At 41.3% G+C, this 18,689-nt stretch overlaps 1 protein-coding gene across 3 annotated transcripts in view; it reads left to right on the top strand.

The window, feature by feature from the left end:
• LOC125000363 (anoctamin-4-like) overlaps positions 1-17,098 on the top strand; it is a 48,898-nt gene extending 31,800 nt beyond the window's left edge. For 2 of the 3 annotated variants that reach the window (XM_047575882.1, XM_047575884.1), the window contains 14 exons: positions 4,245-4,327; positions 5,322-5,462; positions 5,604-5,768; positions 6,350-6,386; positions 6,539-6,650; positions 7,351-7,408; positions 8,009-8,106; positions 9,956-10,098; positions 11,125-11,277; positions 11,585-11,732; positions 11,837-11,956; positions 12,128-12,233; positions 14,959-15,162; positions 16,459-17,098. In XM_047575882.1, coding sequence (XP_047431838.1) covers positions 4,245-4,327; positions 5,322-5,462; positions 5,604-5,768; positions 6,350-6,386; positions 6,539-6,650; positions 7,351-7,408; positions 8,009-8,106; positions 9,956-10,098; positions 11,125-11,277; positions 11,585-11,732; positions 11,837-11,956; positions 12,128-12,233; positions 14,959-15,150 — 1,556 coding nt within the window. In that variant the 3' untranslated portion in view covers positions 15,151-15,162; positions 16,459-17,098. Of the gene's footprint in view, positions 1-4,244; positions 4,328-5,321; positions 5,463-5,603; positions 5,769-6,349; positions 6,387-6,538; positions 6,651-7,350; positions 7,409-8,008; positions 8,107-9,955; positions 10,099-11,124; positions 11,278-11,555; positions 11,733-11,836; positions 11,957-12,127; positions 12,234-14,958; positions 15,163-16,458 lie in introns of those variants that run through there. The other variant, XM_047575883.1, reaches the window with a different exon arrangement.
• Positions 17,099-18,689: the final 1,591 nt, after the last annotated feature.

Below are 18,689 nucleotides of genomic sequence, written 5' to 3'. Positions count from 1 at the left end.
TTCATAACTCACATAATCTGCAGGAATTGCACATCACTTGTTCTTGTCGAGAGAATCCTCTAGAAAGAAATTGGAGCTGAAGTATCAAAAGACTCCAATAGTCTGATGCTGAAAGGAATTTGCATCAGTGTTAAAAGGCCCTGAACTCAGTGATGAACTGATTATATTCAAGTCATAGGCTGAACTCACTGTGACTTCAGAAAACTTCATAATTCAACAATAAATACAGTAATTCTGATAAATTCCACGCACATTCAAGTTAAAGGAGTCCACCCTCTTTACCTCCTCTACCTTGGTAACAGTGACAGCAGGAGGGCTCCAGGTAGGTCATTATTTTTGCACCATGTGAAGCTCGTCAGCATGTTTGTAACTGGAATTTATTTACAACAATACATATCAATATAACGATAGCTTCCTCTTCCGCCTCAGAATATATGTTTATAAAATTGTTAATGTTATTTATATTATTGGAGGCTTGGAAGACCTGGATGTAAACTTGACTTGTTGATGATGACACAACTGAGACATGGTGATTCTATGTAGTTTATGAAGTTTAAAAAATATATATATATATATATAAAAAGTAACTAGCATCCTAGTGTTTAAATCGGGACACATTTTAGTGGTTTTTGTCACATTTTGCAGCGTATTAGTTGTGAAGTAAATCTTGAACATCAACGCTTATCAGCCCTGAACAAGGTCCCAGTGTATGGAAGGTGCATGGAAGTCCGTGATATATTCATATTTTTCCTCCACCATTGACACGGCGGCAGCTGATGAATCAGTGGCACCATCACAACAAATCTGATTGGTGGACTGTTTGCAAATGTGTACAAATGGATCTGAAGAAAGAAAAAAAATTAAGGAAATTCATCCAAAGTCACAGGAATAGTAACATGCAGCAGAAAAGTGGGCGAAATACGCTAAAAATTCATAAATATGTCATTTATATTAGCAACATTACACAGTAAATCATTGTGTTGCTGAAGGGTTTTTGTTGTTACTACTGCGGCAAAAATTCTCACCAATCAGTCTGTCAGCGTTGTCCGGTTGATTTAGAGTCCCTCGTACTCTGTTGTCGAACCTCCAGCATCTCCACATGAAGATCAGAACTAAGCCCAGCTGGAGAGCAAAGGTCAACGCGCCCAGCACGATGGTAGTGTTGTTAACTGTTCGTGGGTAAAGAGAAGCGTAGGTACACAATTTAGACCTGTAGTTGACATGAATTACAAACAGAGAGTTAGCAGCCAAGATAGAGAAATCACAAATGGGAATGTGTCTCTGCGGCTCTTTCTTACTAATGAAAGCAGTGCAGGCCCTGTTGCTGTTGCTGTTCGTTAATAATTCACACGCTCAGACATATTCAGACATTGTCCTCTTCCCAGTGGAAACCCTATCTGTTTCACACTTCTAAATATTTTATGTTGAATTGCGGCTACAGTGGAAGTTGTAATCAAGATGGGGAAAATATTTCAAAGGAACTGGAAATGTCACATTACCAGCTGGTGTTAGCTGTTGTGAAGACCCCCAGTAGGCGACCTCTGGCTGAGAGACGTCCAGAGTCAGGTTCTGGTTCTGAAAGAACCCCATTAGACGAATCCTCCACTGCTGCAAGAGAATCCCTGTGCAGGCAAGGGAAGGCGGTTTTAAATGTTATTTCCATATTTCGTCAAATAATAATAGATGGATAAATCCATACCAGTTTATAGTATTATTTCCGGTAGTACAGTATTTCACAATTAAAGCCTTTTTGAGATGCAAGACTTTCTATGCACTAAAACTTTTATTCTGAAACAGTTTTAGGATTTTTTTTTCTAAACAGCATAATGCAGCAACATTAACAAGGCAAACCTGGGTGGATCAAAGCAGGGCTTCCCATTCAAATTTGGGCAGTCACCAATACTAGCATGCTATATAAAGAAAAAGCTTCAGCAGCAGAGATGAGTAAAAAAAAATTATACATAGTTATTATCAGGCCATAGTTGCTGATAGTACTTGTGAATTAAGTTTGACTGACCCACATAGGGGAAAACTTTGAGGTGGATGATGAAGGCACAAGTGTCAGTAGGATTCCTTTTGAACAAAGATTTAATTCAGCGGTGAAAATGTACTCAGGCGTAAAAAATAAAAATAAAAAATCCTGTCAAGTCCTACAAAAATAGTTTAAAGCTGAGGACCTATGTCGGGGTAAGCTGACATCTCACTAACATTTTATCATTTCAAATATTCAAGGTTCAAGATAGTTCTTATATTCCGATTTATCTGTGGGCACAAAGGTCACAACTCTGTTTCAAAATATGCTTCAATTACGGTTAGTGTCTTCACACCGAACACCACCGGGGTGCCTCCTTCCTCTCACAGTGTGACAGTGTGACAGGTGGGAGGTACATGAAAGAAATTAGTATAAGTTTTCAAAGGGTTAGGGTTAGGGTTAGAACATATAACGTATAACCACACTCAGCCGGCCACCTCGCATTGTACAGGAAATGTTAAAATGTTAATACTGTAAACATGATTTAATTAAATTAACTTGTATTTTAGGTTTTCTCTTCTATTTAATGTTTTCTATGACTCTGTCGTGTGTAAAGGTGGAGGAGCATGTAAGGTATTAGGGCTGTAGTAGAGTGATTATTATTTTAAGCTTATCTCATTGACAAACTAACTTTAACAACCCTTTAAGTTACAGACCTTGTTATGGCCTTGGGCATGTTGAACTACATAGTTAACACATATACAACTAACAGGTGCTACTAAGTGACTAACTTAATTGACTCTAGAGAAGGCAATAAAAGATCTTGTACTGCTAAGAAAGTCCATGCAGCAGAGTGAAATGTAAGTGTAAAGCAGGTATACATACTTCTACACATGTTAAACATTACACATGGAGGGACCAGCTCACACATGAACAATCTGACTAAAGCAAAAAAAATAAAATAAATAGAAATAGGATACCTGGAGGGATTCTCAAACTTTGTGAAGATCATACTGTTTTCACTGACATGTCAGAGCTCCAAAATAGTCCAAAAACACACGATGTATTCATGTACTAACCTTACAATCGCTACTCCCGTCCAAATGAGTATATTTTTGGCTTCAACTGCAGCTGAGAATCCTCTCAAATCCCTTCATTAAGGTTTTTTGGAAGTGTGCTGCCCTGCTGATTTCCCATGGAAAGCTGGGCCCTGCTCAGACAGCTGCGCCTTCACTTTCAAAACATCTTGCTCCACTGTACGCCCAACGGGGACGTGGTCACGACAGAGAAAATAAACTAAAATGCTGGCTGAAGTACAGATGATAAAAGCTTCAGACCTGAGCAGGAATACTGCCACCGTTTTAGAAACCTTGTAAATATGTGTGCAATAAGTAAGCTATCCGCAGGACTTTGTTCTGCAGTACCTACCCTCCGGGCCTCAGCTCTGTCACTGTGAGTGCACTCTCTGTGTGCTAATGAGAATGAATGTCATCATGGTCTGTAAACACTGGCTCAAAAAGCATCTCAGTTTTAAGCCTTGAATAACCTTGGCATCAAATCAGCTGGTTATCGCGGTGCTGAGCCAATCATGCACAATGAATACAAACCCAGAATGATCTGATCTTGACCCACTTGCCCATTTGCTTCGTCGCATCACATCACATCTCTTGTAAATCCATATTAAACGTGAAAGTTTGGATTTTTACCAGTGCTGAATGCTTCCAGTTAGATTTATTTCATCACAGTGTCTTTTAGCTCATTGTTTCGGTTTGATGACCAACAATTTTAATTTTGGCTCATTGTCACAGTAGACCATGACACTCTTTATCTCAGGATCGTGGGTTTCAGCCCCACGTTGGGTGCAAACTTTTCCTAATTTCTCCTCATGGATAAATTCATTTTTTTCTGATTCTGATGAATAACAAATTACCAACATGCTAGCTAGTGAACATACCCTAACCCTAGCCCTAACCCTAACCCTTTTTGGAATTACATCTTAAACATCTGTCCACCACAAAAATTTGGGGGTGGGGAAGTTGATCTGGCTTCCAGGCTAGCGTTTTACAGTGGGTGGTGGAGGCTAACAACAGAGCTAAAGCAAATATTGGGTTTACATTACTGCAATTGCCAGAAACCTTCCAAGTAAAATTTTCTTAATGTGTCAACGAGTCAGTATTGTGTTGTTAAAGAAAAACACATTTACAAACACACACTTAACAGATTCAAATGGTCACATGCAAACTCTCAAAATTGTTTTGTTCACTTCCCACAGCGACGGTGTTCCTGGAGTTCTGGAAAAGACGCAGAGCTGTCCTCGCATACGACTGGGACCTCCTCGACTGGGAGGAAGAGGAGGTGAAGTAATTAGTGTGCTGGTTTATTTAGCTGTTTTTAATCTGCTCCCATTCTGATGTAATAAATAATTATAATAAATGCTGAGTTTGTTCTTTGTCAACGAAATTGCTGAAAGTGCCTGAAATTCAAGTTTAAACTTAAACAATAAGGCCTTAAACCCAGGCTTGCCCTGGGGAAATGTTTGCTTGAAAATGTGTTCAGTTCATGTCAGTCTGTGGGCACGCTTTTAAAAAAGGTAGGGTTGTCACCAAGAGCTAATGAATGAAATCGTTGACTCACCGCAAAAGTACACTTTTAACACATCTGCAGTAAAAGCTCTAACAAATTGAAACCCCTACACAGCTGTCATAGTGTAATTCGGTTGTGTCAGATATTTTGAGGGTTTATTATGGCTGTGCTTGTCTTATGCATCAACCTCCAATCCTTGTCTGTCAGTCATCTTTAGGCTCATGAATGTGTTCTTTGGAGGGCAGCTCTTTGTGGGTGTGAAAGTGACTCAGAATCTTAGTCTGCTTTGTACAGAACAGATAACAAGATATTATGAACCTAAGTCTGGATGTACGAGTGCAGTGTCCCCGCCAGAACGACTGCAAGAGGGTGGTTAGTACAATTAGGAAATAATTTCAAGCATATTAATCTGTCTGAACACATTAGGAGACATTACCCAAGTATATATAAAGGCGTGTTTTAAAGTGACCATGGTGCTTTAATCAAAAGTCGCATTAGATTTGAATACAACCTAATGGCTCTGGTTGGTTCTAGGACTACCCAAGAGTGTGTAATTGAATTCTTTGACCTGTATCGGTTGAAGTGCGCCCCATAATGAGATCTAAATGGTGGTTTACCTGAATTTGTTGCCTGTACACCGCTGTTGCCTACTGAACTGGAGATGCTTCTTATGCTGGGTGGATGTTGTACATGATTTCTTCCACTTTGTCCCTAGCTGATAATCACAATCAATCAATCACCCGATGTCTTGTCCTTTGACGTTCAGGACGAAATACGCCCACAGTTTGAGGCCAAATACTCCAAGAAGGAGAGGATGAACCCCATATCTGGAAAGCCTGAGCCTCACCAGAACTTCACTGACAAATATAGTCGCCTCATTGTCTCAGCGTCGGGAATATTCTTCATGGTGGGTAAATAAATGTCACGTAACAGTTTATTTTGTTGTCTTGTCACCACATTTTTTCAATGTAATATGTAGTGCTTCATGTACTACATGTTTCATCACGTTCTGTCTTTTTTCCCCAACGTCACCCTAACGACGTCACAGATTCTGGTGGTGATCGCCGCCGTGTTCGGCATCGTCATTTACCGCGTCATCACTGTCAGCACCTTCGCCGCCTTCGGCTGGGCCCTAATCAGGAACAACTCTCAGGTGGCGACCACAGGCACGGCAGTCTGCATCAACTTCTGTGTCATCATGCTTCTCAACGTGGTGCGTTTCTCCCACCCGTCAGCAGCAAACGCACCAGCGCAAAAAAAGGATAAATCAATAAAGAATAGGATACAGAAAGAAAAAGATACAGAATACAGCTGTGGCTCACCAGTGAATGGACATGGGCTTTCTGAGGGTGTCCTGTGGTGTCTGGAAACAGGATGTTGTTGGGGGGGGGCTTTGGGTGAGGGGAGGAACATTCCTCAGATTCTCCATCAGTCTGGGATCTAATGAATTTGGAGGCCAGGTCAATCATTTTTGTGTTTGTACCTGTTTCATGCTGCGTCCTCCTGGGGATGACTGGGCATTGCTTTGGGGTGGTGATGTCTGGTCTGGTCTGGTCTAGGTGGGTGGAACATGTCTAGGCAACAGCCACATGAATGCCAGGCCCAAAAGTTTTCCAACAGAACACTTAATTGTGACATGACGTTCAATGTTATTTACTTTTCCTGTCAGTGGTCATAATGTTGTGCCTGATCGGTGTATGTTCACTTGACAGTATGCTTTGAACTTGATGCTAAGTCTGCAAAACAATAGAATTTCAAATGTCCAGTTAATAAGAGTTTGTTTTATTTTTACAGCTCTATGAAAAGGTGGCTCTCCTTCTCACAAATCTAGGTAAGTTTGCTGCATTAGAACTGGTGAGACAATCTTCACTGTCTCTTCTTATCCCAGACATGGCCGTTATCAGAAGCATAAATAAGACCAAAGAACTGTGCTATGTTGCGAGTTTCTCGTCATTACTATTTCTTCTCTCCCTGCCGCCACAGAGCAGCCGAGGACAGAGTCAGAGTGGGAGAACAGCTTCACTCTCAAGATGTTCCTGTTTCAGTTTGTCAATCTCAACAGTTCGACTTTCTACATCGCCTTCTTTTTGGGAAGGTGAGGAAGAAACACAACGTAAACGAGACAGACAAAGAAACAAACTCTAAATCATTCACATTGTGAACAGCAGCAAACAGAAAATATAAGGACGGTCGATGTGCTGTACTGTTGTTTTCTCTTTAAAGTTATCGGGTTCTCGAGTGTGTGTTTGTGAAGTCAATCTGGCCTTGCCGTAGACTTGTGGGAATTCAGACTGCAAACAGCCCTGAGTTAAAACAGTGGCAGAGGCCGCCTCAGCGGGGGCTTGTTACTTCAGGTGCTGCCTTGCATTTCAACAGTTATTACAGTGAATGGCCATGAAGTTAGCGATTATCTCCAATGTTCATTTCAAGAAACACGAAAGGCTCGATATTTGATAGAAAGAACTGGGCGGACTTCAGAACTTGCCTGAGAAACTATAGATTTTAAGGATTTCTTCAGCATCAAAATAAATCAACGATAGCTGTCAACACATCCAGTGGCACATAGTAAGAAGGAGGTGTTAATAGCTCATTCAGCATACTTCATTATTTAATGTGAAAACAAAAACAATAGAAAAACTGGGCCCATGCAGCCCATGGTCTAACTCACATGATCTATGGCGATGGGAGGAACAATGTGGCAACATCACAAGTATAGTGTCAAAGTTTCAAACTATAAACTTCATAGATTTCATTATATGCTGTAACCCGTGTGGTGATTTTACCTTGATTGACAGATTCACAGGAAGGCCTGGTGCATATCTACGCCTCATCAATCGCTGGAAACTGGAAGAAGTGAGTAATGGCTTTGCCTTTCCCATGGGGTAACAGCAGCAAAGCACTATGGATCTTTTTCCAAACTGGACATTAAGCTATTATTGTGCGCCCAACAACCACGCATTTAACCCCCATCAGCAGCGAGAGGTACTTATGGGAACATGCAAGGAAAATAACAATGTGAAGTGGTCTTAGGGGATTCGAGGCCCAAGCCAAGGCTTTTAGGTGCTGAGCTAATGTGCTCCCACGGGTGCAGAAGTGGAAAAATTCTCTCTAATGTGACATGCACGGAGCAAGTGCAGCTTCAGCCGACCTTGGGTGGCCGTGCAGAATCATGACTGTGCTTGGAGAACTTACTGCTCATTTGCAAAGCTGCTAGGGGTTTCAGGGAAATGTTAGAATGTTTGTGCGGATAACACAGAGTCTCCAGCATAATCTGGTCTTGTATGGTTCCAGTAGACTGAACCGTTTGGTGTTTTCCAATCCCACTATCTGGCAAACTATGGAATAGACTTTAACAGCAATGCAGACTGCTCACATTTGAAAAAAAAATGCCAGGATGCTATGAAAGACTACATTTTGATTTGACTCTGTCTCTCTTCATTCTTCTCGCTGCAGTGCCACCCCAGCGGCTGTCTCATTGACCTCTGTTTGCAGATGGGAATCATTATGGTGCTAAAACAGACATGGAACAACTTCATGGAGCTCGGCTACCCGTGAGAATGATTTGTTTATTGTAATAGTGAAAATGAAATGAATGTGTTTTTAGAAACGATAACAATGCTGGGCCAGGGGCAGCATTGTCTGCCTTGCAATTGGCCCACAGCTCTTGATTGTGTTTCCATAGTAAACATTCAGGGCACCTAGGAAATGAGTACTTTATATTCTAACAAGCCTTTCTGTGGGGTTTCAGTACTAGTTTCAAAGAAGAAAGGAAGCATAGTTTCCAAGTTAGAGGGTTTCAGGAAGCGATAAAGCTAAGGGGAAGTCTAAAGAAAACTAATGTAACTTGGTTCCACAATGTGTTATAAAGTCATGCAATGAAATCTTAAAATCAGTTCTTAAACTAACTGGAAAGACTACCGAGAGCTTGCGTATTTTTCCAATAGACCAAGCTAAAACCCTCACCCTATACTGTATTAACTAAAAAGTACATTACTGTAGATTAGAGTAGAGTGTATACTGTAGAGTATTACAGTGATTAATGCATGTATGAGCTTTTCTAAGTGCCAAAATCAAAGAAAGGGTCTCCAATGTGAGCTCTGCCTTCGCTATGGGAAGCAAGGCTGCACAGCCGTTGTCACCTGAGCGTTAACAGAGAGAGGAGAATCAATACCCGCTCTAAGATTTCTGGCCTCTTGTTTAACATGAGCGGATCATTCTGGTCCGAGAAGGATTGATGGGGATGATTTTTGATTTGGAGAATGAGCCCATTTTTAGAGATCCAGCACTGACAAGTAACGTTAGCCAGGCAGGACTGTGAGGGAGACGTATCTAATGACGTACTGACACCTGATGGTTGCCATCAAATTTACTTCACACAGAACTCTGGTTTTCCTCTTCCTCTTCCTCAAATTAGCTGTACTTGAGTTCAGTTTTTATTAACAAATTGCTGTGTTCAACTCATTACTTGTGTCATATGATATAAAGAATCTCCACTTACTGTATAACAAAATGTACAGCATACGGTATATGTATTTCTACGGTGACCGAGAAACCACAGTGCACTGCAGCTTAAAAAAATACATGCAAATAGACAAGACACAAGTAAAGAAAACGTCTGTTGAGCATGACAACTCATGCTCCGTAAATACAGAAACACAATGCAAATACCCCCAACAATAACAAATACAGAAACAAACAAAGGACTTTCTAACGGACTCCAGCAAGTGATCTGACTTGCGCTACTCGCCAGTGGTGCCACATGCCAATTAGGCATAACATTATGACCACCTTCCTAATATTCTGTAGGTCTCCCTTGTACCTCCAGAACAGTTGTGACTCATCAGAGAATGGACATGGGGCTTCTGAGGGTGTCCTGTGGTGTCTAGCAACACAGTGTTATTAGTGGGGGTCTTTGGGTCCTGTGGGTTGATCCTGTGGATCATCCCACAGATCAGTTTGGAATCTAGTGAATTTGGAGGCCATGTCATTGCCTTGTGCTGTTCTTCATGTTTTTTTGAGTTGCTCCTAAACTGTTTGTATGTGTTCCTGTGTCAGGCTGCATCATGCTGGGGGTGGCTGCTGCCATCAAGGAGTGTCATTGCTATGGGGTGGGAGTGCCTGGTTTTGTCTATGTGGGTGCTATATGTCTGAGAAACATCCACACGAATGCCAGGTCCAAATGTTTCCCAGCAGAGCATTGAATTGTCACACAATTTTAATTCTCCTGTCAGTGGTCATAATGTTGTGGCTGATCACTAATCATCTGGTTCATGGACAATGTGCGTTGAGCTCTCTAGGCCACCGCACTTTTCAAAATAGCAGCATCCTCCCGTACTCCTGAACAACTGCACAGGACACTGAATAATAACTAGAGATCATCCTTCGCTGTCGTTCCATCAGGCTGATCCAGAACTGGTGGACACGACGGAGACTGAAGAGAGAGCACGGCCCCAACGCCAAGGCCAGCTTCCCACAGTGGGAGAGGGATTACAACCTGCAGCCGATGAATGCCTACGGACTGTTTGATGAATACCTGGAGATGAGTACGTTGCAGCTCAAGCGCAATACAAACATTTTTGTCCCTCACATTAATGCTGATATCAATTTTGTATTTCAAGGGTATCCCGGACGCACTGCACAGTTTAATCTTCCATAACAGAATTTTATTCAGTTTGTGACCCTGTCCGGCTGCAGCCCATGTTATGTAACGGTGACTGGCAATGGATTGCATTTGAGCTTGGAGCTTTTCCATGTGCTCCTCGTTTATATCTATAAACCTCTCATTTGCATGTGTGACTAACTGGATTAACTTAATAACACGATCTGAATGCTGCACTACTCAGTAGTTTTTTTAATATGATTAAGGGGGGTAATGATGTATAATTTGAAATAAGTTGTTTGAACACGAAGAGAATTATCAAAACAGAGGGAAGTTTGAGGCGCACACTGTCACTTTCAACCTTGAAAATGTCATCTTGCTGTATTTTTTGGTGCCAAGACCGAAAAATCAAAAACACTAACTGGATGTTTTATCACATACCAGCTACTGCCAGTTGTAGACAACTTTGTCGATTAAAAGAAAGGATTGGAGTGACACAATTATCAACAACGTGCACACTTCATATCAGATAAAAGTAATGTCATGCACCATCAGTTTCAGCCTAGATAACATTATGTGGTAGAAGAAAATCATGACTGAAGTTACGTTAAGTTAATGCTTATTTATGGGATTCTTGTTATATGTAAATGCTAATGCTAACCACTAGCTAATGCAGGGTGTCCTACTCTACCCTTCACAGTGGTTCCACTTTCTTGTAATATCTTTGTAGGAGAGGCTTCATTTGATAAAGACAGACCATTGAAATATGCTAACCGCTGTTTACAACCTATAGTGTTTGAGATGTTTGGCATCCATTTAAGCCCCTCCCCTCAACAAACATCACATTGTTAACGAACCGTGAAGGGGTCTTGGCCAGAAACGTGGTTCTAAATTCATGTAAATAATTGTCAATGATGAACATTCATGCAAACTGTGAGTCCTGAAGGGTTGTTTTCCTATTTCATTTCAGTTTTACAGTTTGGTTTCACTACCATCTTCGTGGCAGCTTTCCCCCTGGCCCCCCTCTTGGCGCTGCTCAACAACATCATCGAGATCCGTTTGGACGCCTACAAGTTCGTCACGCAGTGGCGGCGACCTCTGCCGTCGCAGGCCAAAGACATAGGTAAACAACTCACGCCCGCAAATACGAGCTGAAATGAGAAAAACTGGCCGCCTCGTTCCAGACTCCAGTCTTTTAGAACTGAAGAAGCTACTTGGATGCATCAACAGAAAAAACATCAAACATCAACAAGAAACAAGTCCGGTTGTCCCCGTTTCAGCTTGTTCTTTTGGTAACATCACCACCTGGTTGACTGAGAACCTTCACAATGTGAATTCACGGTTCTACAAAGACTGTTTGCTGTTCTGTTGTTTTTCTGTTTCTTTTGGTGGTTGTTTTAGATATGTCCGATTCATTCTGTTGATGGCAGGGATCTGGTACGAAATACTGGAGGGCATCGGCATCTTGTCCGTCATCACCAATGCCTTCGTCATCGCGGTTACCTCAGACTTCATCCCACGCCTCGTTTACGCCTACAAGTATGGACCGTGCGCTGGTCAGGGTCGAGCAGGGGAGGGGTGAGTGACGACTACGCATGGGTTTTAGTTTACTTCCTGTCATTTGGTGTAGGATTTAGATGCTCCAAGTGGAAAAAAAAGGTACTTCTTGTCATGCTCCTCAGGTGTTTGATGGGTTACGTCAATGCCAGTCTTTCGGTCTTCCGAGTGTCTGACTTTGAGAGGAGATCGCAGCCCAGGACGAATGGCTCTGAGCTGTTTGGAGATTCTGTGAAGTATTGCAGGTAGTGCATGCATATGTGTCACTTAGGTTCAATCGCTTTTGCCTGGATAGCTAGGAATATCTCCTACTCAGATTTTTCTGTCCGGTGCTGAATCACTAACACAAATGAATCATAAGTCATCAGCGTTACTCAAAAATGATCTCTGGCCTCTGTGTTTTTCCTTCACACTAGATATCGTGACTACAGGGAGCCTCCAGACTCAACTGAGCCCTACTCATACACTTTGCAGTTCTGGCACGTTCTGGCAGCCCGGCTGGCATTCATCATTGTGTTCGAGGTGAATGTTTTGTGGTCTCTGACAAATGATACCAGGCAGCAGGCTGGCTTCGGAACTGGATTCCTTCCCATTGTTTTGTTGGAGCTTCTTACCTTTCTGTCTTCATCAATTAGTGACTGTTTACATGTACTCTGGAATTTGGCTGTAATTTGTTCGTAGCTATCAGAGACAGGTGATGATGTTTAACAACGGTATGATGAATTCTGTATCTGAGATATTTTAAAAGAAAATGCAGTAGATCAAATTGCACAGCTGTAGTCAAGGCAATTTTTATTGTGACTTTAAGGAAAGCCGGTAATCACTATCTGCCTCCGGTGTTTTGTGTTCTATTTTTATTATGTTTTTATCAGCAGCCTCAAGGCCGTGTGCACTCACTGCCGCTAGTGAGGAGAATAATACAGGTGCTTCCCAGGAATCTTTTCAAGCTTGGTTCATAACTCCAAAGTCAGTGATGATTGATGACAGGAATTTAAGACAGTTTTTTATAAAACAAGGTTAAGGCTGCATAAGCAGATCAAGTAAATGTGTGATGTGAAAAGTGTCGCTCTTGAGCTCATTATACGCTGTGTGATTTTGGGCTCTGCCAGATAAGTGAGAAAGAATAGCGGCAATATCTCTGGTCGAGGCTCCAAATCAGTCGTCCTACGCACTGCGGTTCACTGATGCCCGTGGCAACCTAAGCCTGGAACAAGTTTAGGATCACCTTGCCACAATGTCACTGCTGCTGTGACCTATTCCTTCTAACCAACCAATAGAGTGTGTGCTTTGACGTCACTGCTGCCCCAGGCCACACCCCCTGAGTGGCAAAAACATGGTGAAATGTAACAGTAAATACAGCGAGACGAGGGAAAATGTGGATTATCAGGTGAATAACAAATGGTCCACAAACAGTAACATATGGTGAGAAATACTGTACAACACAGCTCCAGTGGCTTTATACCCTTATTTGGAAAAGCGGATTAGCCTCAATTTCAGTTTTATTTCATTACTTTACTATGCGTTACTAATAAACATTACAAACATCTGACAGCTCTCCAGAACGTAGCTTAAGAATTAACTTAAGGCAGGGGTCTTCAACATTTTTCAGGGTTGCGGTCCCCCTGTTGAAGACCTATGACTTGAGGTATGACTTCATCAAAAATTACAGCATAAACGAATATTACCTGACACTTAATGTGAACCACAACACCAGGTTTCAGTGCCTGGATTCCAGTTGTTTCTTAGTAATGTAACAATACATTTACTTCTCTGTTCTTTGTCGGAGATATCTTTTTGCCTCTTTTTTTTTTTAATTCATTTTACAATTTATACGCTACTAAAGCCTATGTTTCAAACTAATGCTGCTCATCTCTATGCTTATCTGCCACTCAGTGGCCGTAACCACGGAGATTTCGCAGCATGATGCAGCATGAAACGATGTGCAGATCGTTGACGTCATAAATAATGGTAGTAGCATTTTTTATTTGGCCACAGTACAATAAATACAGATAGTCAGTGTAAGTCAGTGGACCGGCTGAACAGGCTCAGGCAGAAGCACAACATGCTTATAAATGCCTAACCTACCCTGTAAAGCATTTTAAGCTACCTTTCATCATTCTCTAACTCTCAAAAGTAGCTTCATGACACATTCTTTTATAAACAAAAAATTGAGTTGGACGTTATTAAATTTATGCTTGCATCATTCAAAGATTTAACTCCAATATCCTCTCCGTTCATAGTCACTCTCACCTATTCAAAAGAACTTTTGTATAGTGATTTTGATTTCCTTCTGGCTACTATTTGGATTATTTCATAACAGAAGAAATCATTAGATGTCATTACATGGGAATTTTGAAACAATGAATTTGTGTGAGCATAATAATCAGTTTTATTGACGATACATACGGCTCTCTTTTACAGCAGGACTATTGGATTTATAATTGTTTTATAGGTTGATCCCCACAGTTCTATACAGTATGACATGTAATTTGGTATAAGCGAACAGTCAATTAAATACATACTTCTCTACATTTCTTCAGGATCGCTACTACCTTAGATATGTTTTGCTTTGATATAATCAATATGTGTCCATGATAATTTAGAGTATATAGTATTTTGTATTAGTATTTAATTTTGTTTGTACATTAGGTTGGAATGTACATACCCCGTCATACATTTAAATGCGCAAATGTACGTTCAAGTATGCTGAAGAACAGTACTTCTCTCGAGCTCTCTTTGCAAACCTAGGAAAGATAGGTAGGAACACACCATCAGAGTCCAATCAAAGTCATTTTATTTGAAATTAAACTCAGCAGCGCTTAGAAAGTTAGCAGTAGTTTGTAGCCCCGTAGCTATTATACATTCAACTTGAAGTTGTATCCAAGTTTATTAGATCCACACCAAACACGGTGACTTGTGATAAACTTATAAGATTGCTGACATCTCACAGTCTGTGAGGGCTCCAGTGATGAGGCAGCAGAAAACGATTGCCAGACTCGGCAGCATTTTAGTATCTTTCGGCTCATTTGTTTTGGTTTTAGTGCACAACGCTTTAATGTTTGGATTCGTGGAGCGTTCAGCGGCAAAAAAGCCAGATGGTTCCCTCAGGGTTAGGTAGCAAAAGCACAGTGAATATATAATGTCTTATCACCTTCAAGTATTTAGGTTTTTTTTGTTTTTTTACATCATGGGGGTTTTGGCTGTGGCATCTATTTGCGACGACGCGCTTTGTTTTTGTTTTTCGCAGCATATGGTCTTCGCTATCAAGACCCTGATTGCGTACCTGATCCCAGACCTTCCCAAGGACCTCCGGGACAGAATGCGCAGAGAGAAATACCTGATCCAGGAGATGATGTATGAGGCCGAGCTGGAGAGACTGCAGAAGGAAAAAAATGAGAAGAAGAAGAAAGACCGGGCCCATCACAAGGAATGGCCCTGAACACAATAAACGGTACGGCTAGAGGTTCAGATGATGTATGGGAGCTTTTCAGCTTTGCTTATTTCATTTAAAACGTGACACAGAATGGATGTAGTATTTGCTAAAGTCCATGCCCCGGGCAGAGGTTGTTTAGTAATAGTTTAACTAGGGTAAGCACACATAGCAGGTCTGTCAGGTTTTGAATTTCTCCACAAGAGCTACTCAAACATGTAAGGAATCTGCACAGAAGGTACTGTATGGTCCTCTGCTCTAACACAGCACATCAACAGCACCACTACTGTACCTGAACAGGCTTTACTTTCAAAGCCAAGAGACATAACATTCACTAACTGCACAATCTGTGGAGTTATAGATTCTTTTTTTTAGCTTTTTGCATTCAAAACTTAGGTGTCCCTTATCCCTTTACTAAAATATGTTGGATTCACGTTAATGTGTATTTAAAGAAATTTAAATTTGTAGGGGGAATTCAAAAAGTATATTAAAAAAATTGTAGTACCTCCACTGATCCCCTAGGGGTCGCGGACTCCCTGTTGAAGCAGCTCAGTTCCTCATAAAAAAAAAAAAAAACACTCAACACAATAATATAAGCAAAAAACTTACAAAATTTGCGTGTGAACAAATTGCAAGAAACAGAACAATATATATTATATACATAGGAAGGATAAATAAGGGTCTATAATGTACATGTACATTAACATGAATAACACTGAGTTGTTATACAGCTGGACTGAGAATGGTATGAAAGAATTCCTGTAGCGTTCACTGTGGGAGCGGAGCTGGGTCGGTCTGTTGGAGAATGCTGCCCTTCCGTAGTCCGGTGTAGTGGGCGTGCCATAAAAATACAGTCCACTCACATATGAAACACTTCCCTTGCCCGGAGAGTTTTGGCTTGTCTCCATGCGTCCGGGCTACGGACCGCTCCACCCAAACTATTTCAAGAAAGACTTCTGCCAGGTTAGGGGATGCGGTGGTAGCCATCTCAGAGCCAACACTTCTTTGTTTGTAGCTTAAACTTGGTTCACAACAAGTGCCTGGACTCTGTAATATTTTCCTACAGTGTGGAAACTGGTCCTGGATCAATGTTCAGGCTTCTATTAGCAGCTTTCACCTGTTCTGGATTTGGGGAGATTTCAAAACACTGCCATCAGAGATAGAGTTATGACACCAGGCCATCTTTTTAATTAAAAAAATAAATAAATAAAAATTGCAGCCTCAAATCAGTGGCTCATTCCTTTTAGCTGATAAAATGAAGTTGTGTTTGTTTCCACTGTTTATAGGTTTTACATAAAGTTTCTCCTATTTCTCCAGGATGTCAGCTGTTGTTGAGTTTTCACTGCACAGTGGAGGGAGAGCTCTGGGTTTCCTGCATGTACTGGGCCCTATCACCTTCCTCCTGCCACATAAGACCAGCACCTCCTGTTGGACAGTGGCTGAAGTGCATCCAACACAGTGGTGGCCAGGGAGCCTCTGTGTCTGCATACCTACTCTGGAGCATTTGGCAGCAAGTTTTACAACTACTTTTTTAATTATTATTATTATTATTTTCATTTTTTTTCTCTCCACTTCGAACTCTCAGCAGCATACGTCGTCAGATCCTGAATGTAGATGTCGAGCAAGACTACACATTTTTTCAGACCTTTTTGTTCGTTTGTTTTAGATGAGAGGATCCACTCTCCCTCGAAGCTTCTCGAATGACAAACCCTGTTTACATTTCTCCTCGTTCAAGGAGTTCACGTTTTGCTTTATTGTAAATAAAGGTATTTAAAATGAATGTCAGGCCATCTGCTCTGCTATAGTGTAGTGCAATAAAAATAAAAGTTACATGAAGATCTATTCTACCCAGCCTGTGGCACAGACCACAGATTGCTTCCCGTTGGAATCGCTTTCCATTTAAAATTTAGATTGATAACCGCTGTAATAAACGATATTTATTGTAAAGAAACTTTAATTTGTCTGTCTTGAATATTTCTGAAAAGCTACACTCAAGCTATAAGAAATAACACATTTTTATTTAACATGTTACATGAAATGAGATACAGTTAAGTAATTTTGGGCTGTTTATAGGGAAACAGAAAACTACTAGGTTATAAAACCATTTCTAAAGATTTGGGACTCCAGTGACCCACGATGAGAGCCATTATCCACAAATGGTGAAAACATGGAACAGTGGTGAACCTTCCCAGGAGCAGCCATGAGACCGACGACTTATCCAAGAGGTCACAGAAGACCTCACAACAACATCCAAAGAACTGCAGGCGTCACTTGACTCAGTTAAGGTCAGTGTTCATCAGAAAGAGACTGGGTAAAAATGACCTCATGGCAGAGTTCAAGACCAAAATCTGAGCAAAAAGAACATAAAAGCTCATCTCAGTTTGGCCAGAAAACATCTTGATGATCCCCAAGACTTGTGGGAAAAGACTGAACTGACGAGACAAAAGCGGAACTTTTTTGGAAGGTGTGTGTCCCATTACATCTGGTGTAAAAGTAACATGGCGTTTCAGAAAAAGCACATGATACCATCAGTAAAATCTGGTGGTGGTAGTGTGGTGGTCTGGGGCTGTTTTGCTGCTTCAGGACCTGGAAGACTTGGTGTGATAAATGGAACCATGAATACTACTACCAAAAAATCCTGAAGTAGAATGTCCGGCCATCTGTTGGTTGCCTTAAGCTGAAGAGAACTTGGGTTCTGCAGTAGGAGGATGATCCAAAACACATCATCAAGTATGACCACCTCTGAATGGCTGGAGAAAAACTGCCAAGACTTTTGAATGGTCTAGTCAAAAGTCCTGACCTGAATCATATTGCAATGCTATAGCATGACCTTAAAAAGGCTTGAAAATCCTCCAATATGGCCGAATTACAACAATTCACCAAAAATGAGTGGTCCAAGAGTCTTCCACAGTGCTGGAAAAGTCTCTCGCAAATGCTTGACTGCGGTTGTTGCTGCTAAGGCTGGCTTAGCCAGTTATTAGGTTTACAGTGCAATCACTTTTCCACACAGGGCCACGAAGGTTTGGATTTTGTTTTCCCTTAATAATAAAAACCTCCGTGCAAATCGTTCTGAAACATTTAAGTGTGACAAACATGCAAAAACGTAAGAAACCAGGATGGGGGACAACACTTTTTCACACCACTTTATTTCACTGACTTTAACAGAAACAGTAACTAAACAGACCATAGTAGTGAACATAGAGTAGTGACTCTGAACACTACCCCAGTAGCCAACCCCACCCCCCTTAGCTCCTCCCTCTGGCCTGTTAGTATAAAAGGCCTCAAAATGGCTTCCTCAGCCTCTTGCTGACTGTTTATTTGCCTTTAATCTCAGTCGGGGTGCTCTTGTTGATTTTGGTTAACTTTTTTTGTTTGTTTGTTTCAGGAAGTTCTTTTGTTATTGTTCCTCGCTTTGATTTACAGTGTGGCCTGGGCGTCCTCAGTTGGGAGACTAGGCACCGTGGTGAAGACCTCACTCCCGTTGCATGCAAGTAGGCATTGAGGCACCTTTAGTGCATGTTGTGTAGTGTTTTTGAGTTGTGTTACAC

Source organism: Mugil cephalus, chromosome 22 (genome assembly GCF_022458985.1).
Source record: "Mugil cephalus isolate CIBA_MC_2020 chromosome 22, CIBA_Mcephalus_1.1, whole genome shotgun sequence".
Taxonomy (NCBI): domain Eukaryota; kingdom Metazoa; phylum Chordata; class Actinopteri; order Mugiliformes; family Mugilidae; genus Mugil; species Mugil cephalus.
Note: the sequence above shows the minus strand (reverse complement) of the source record. Positions and strands in the feature narration are given on the sequence as shown.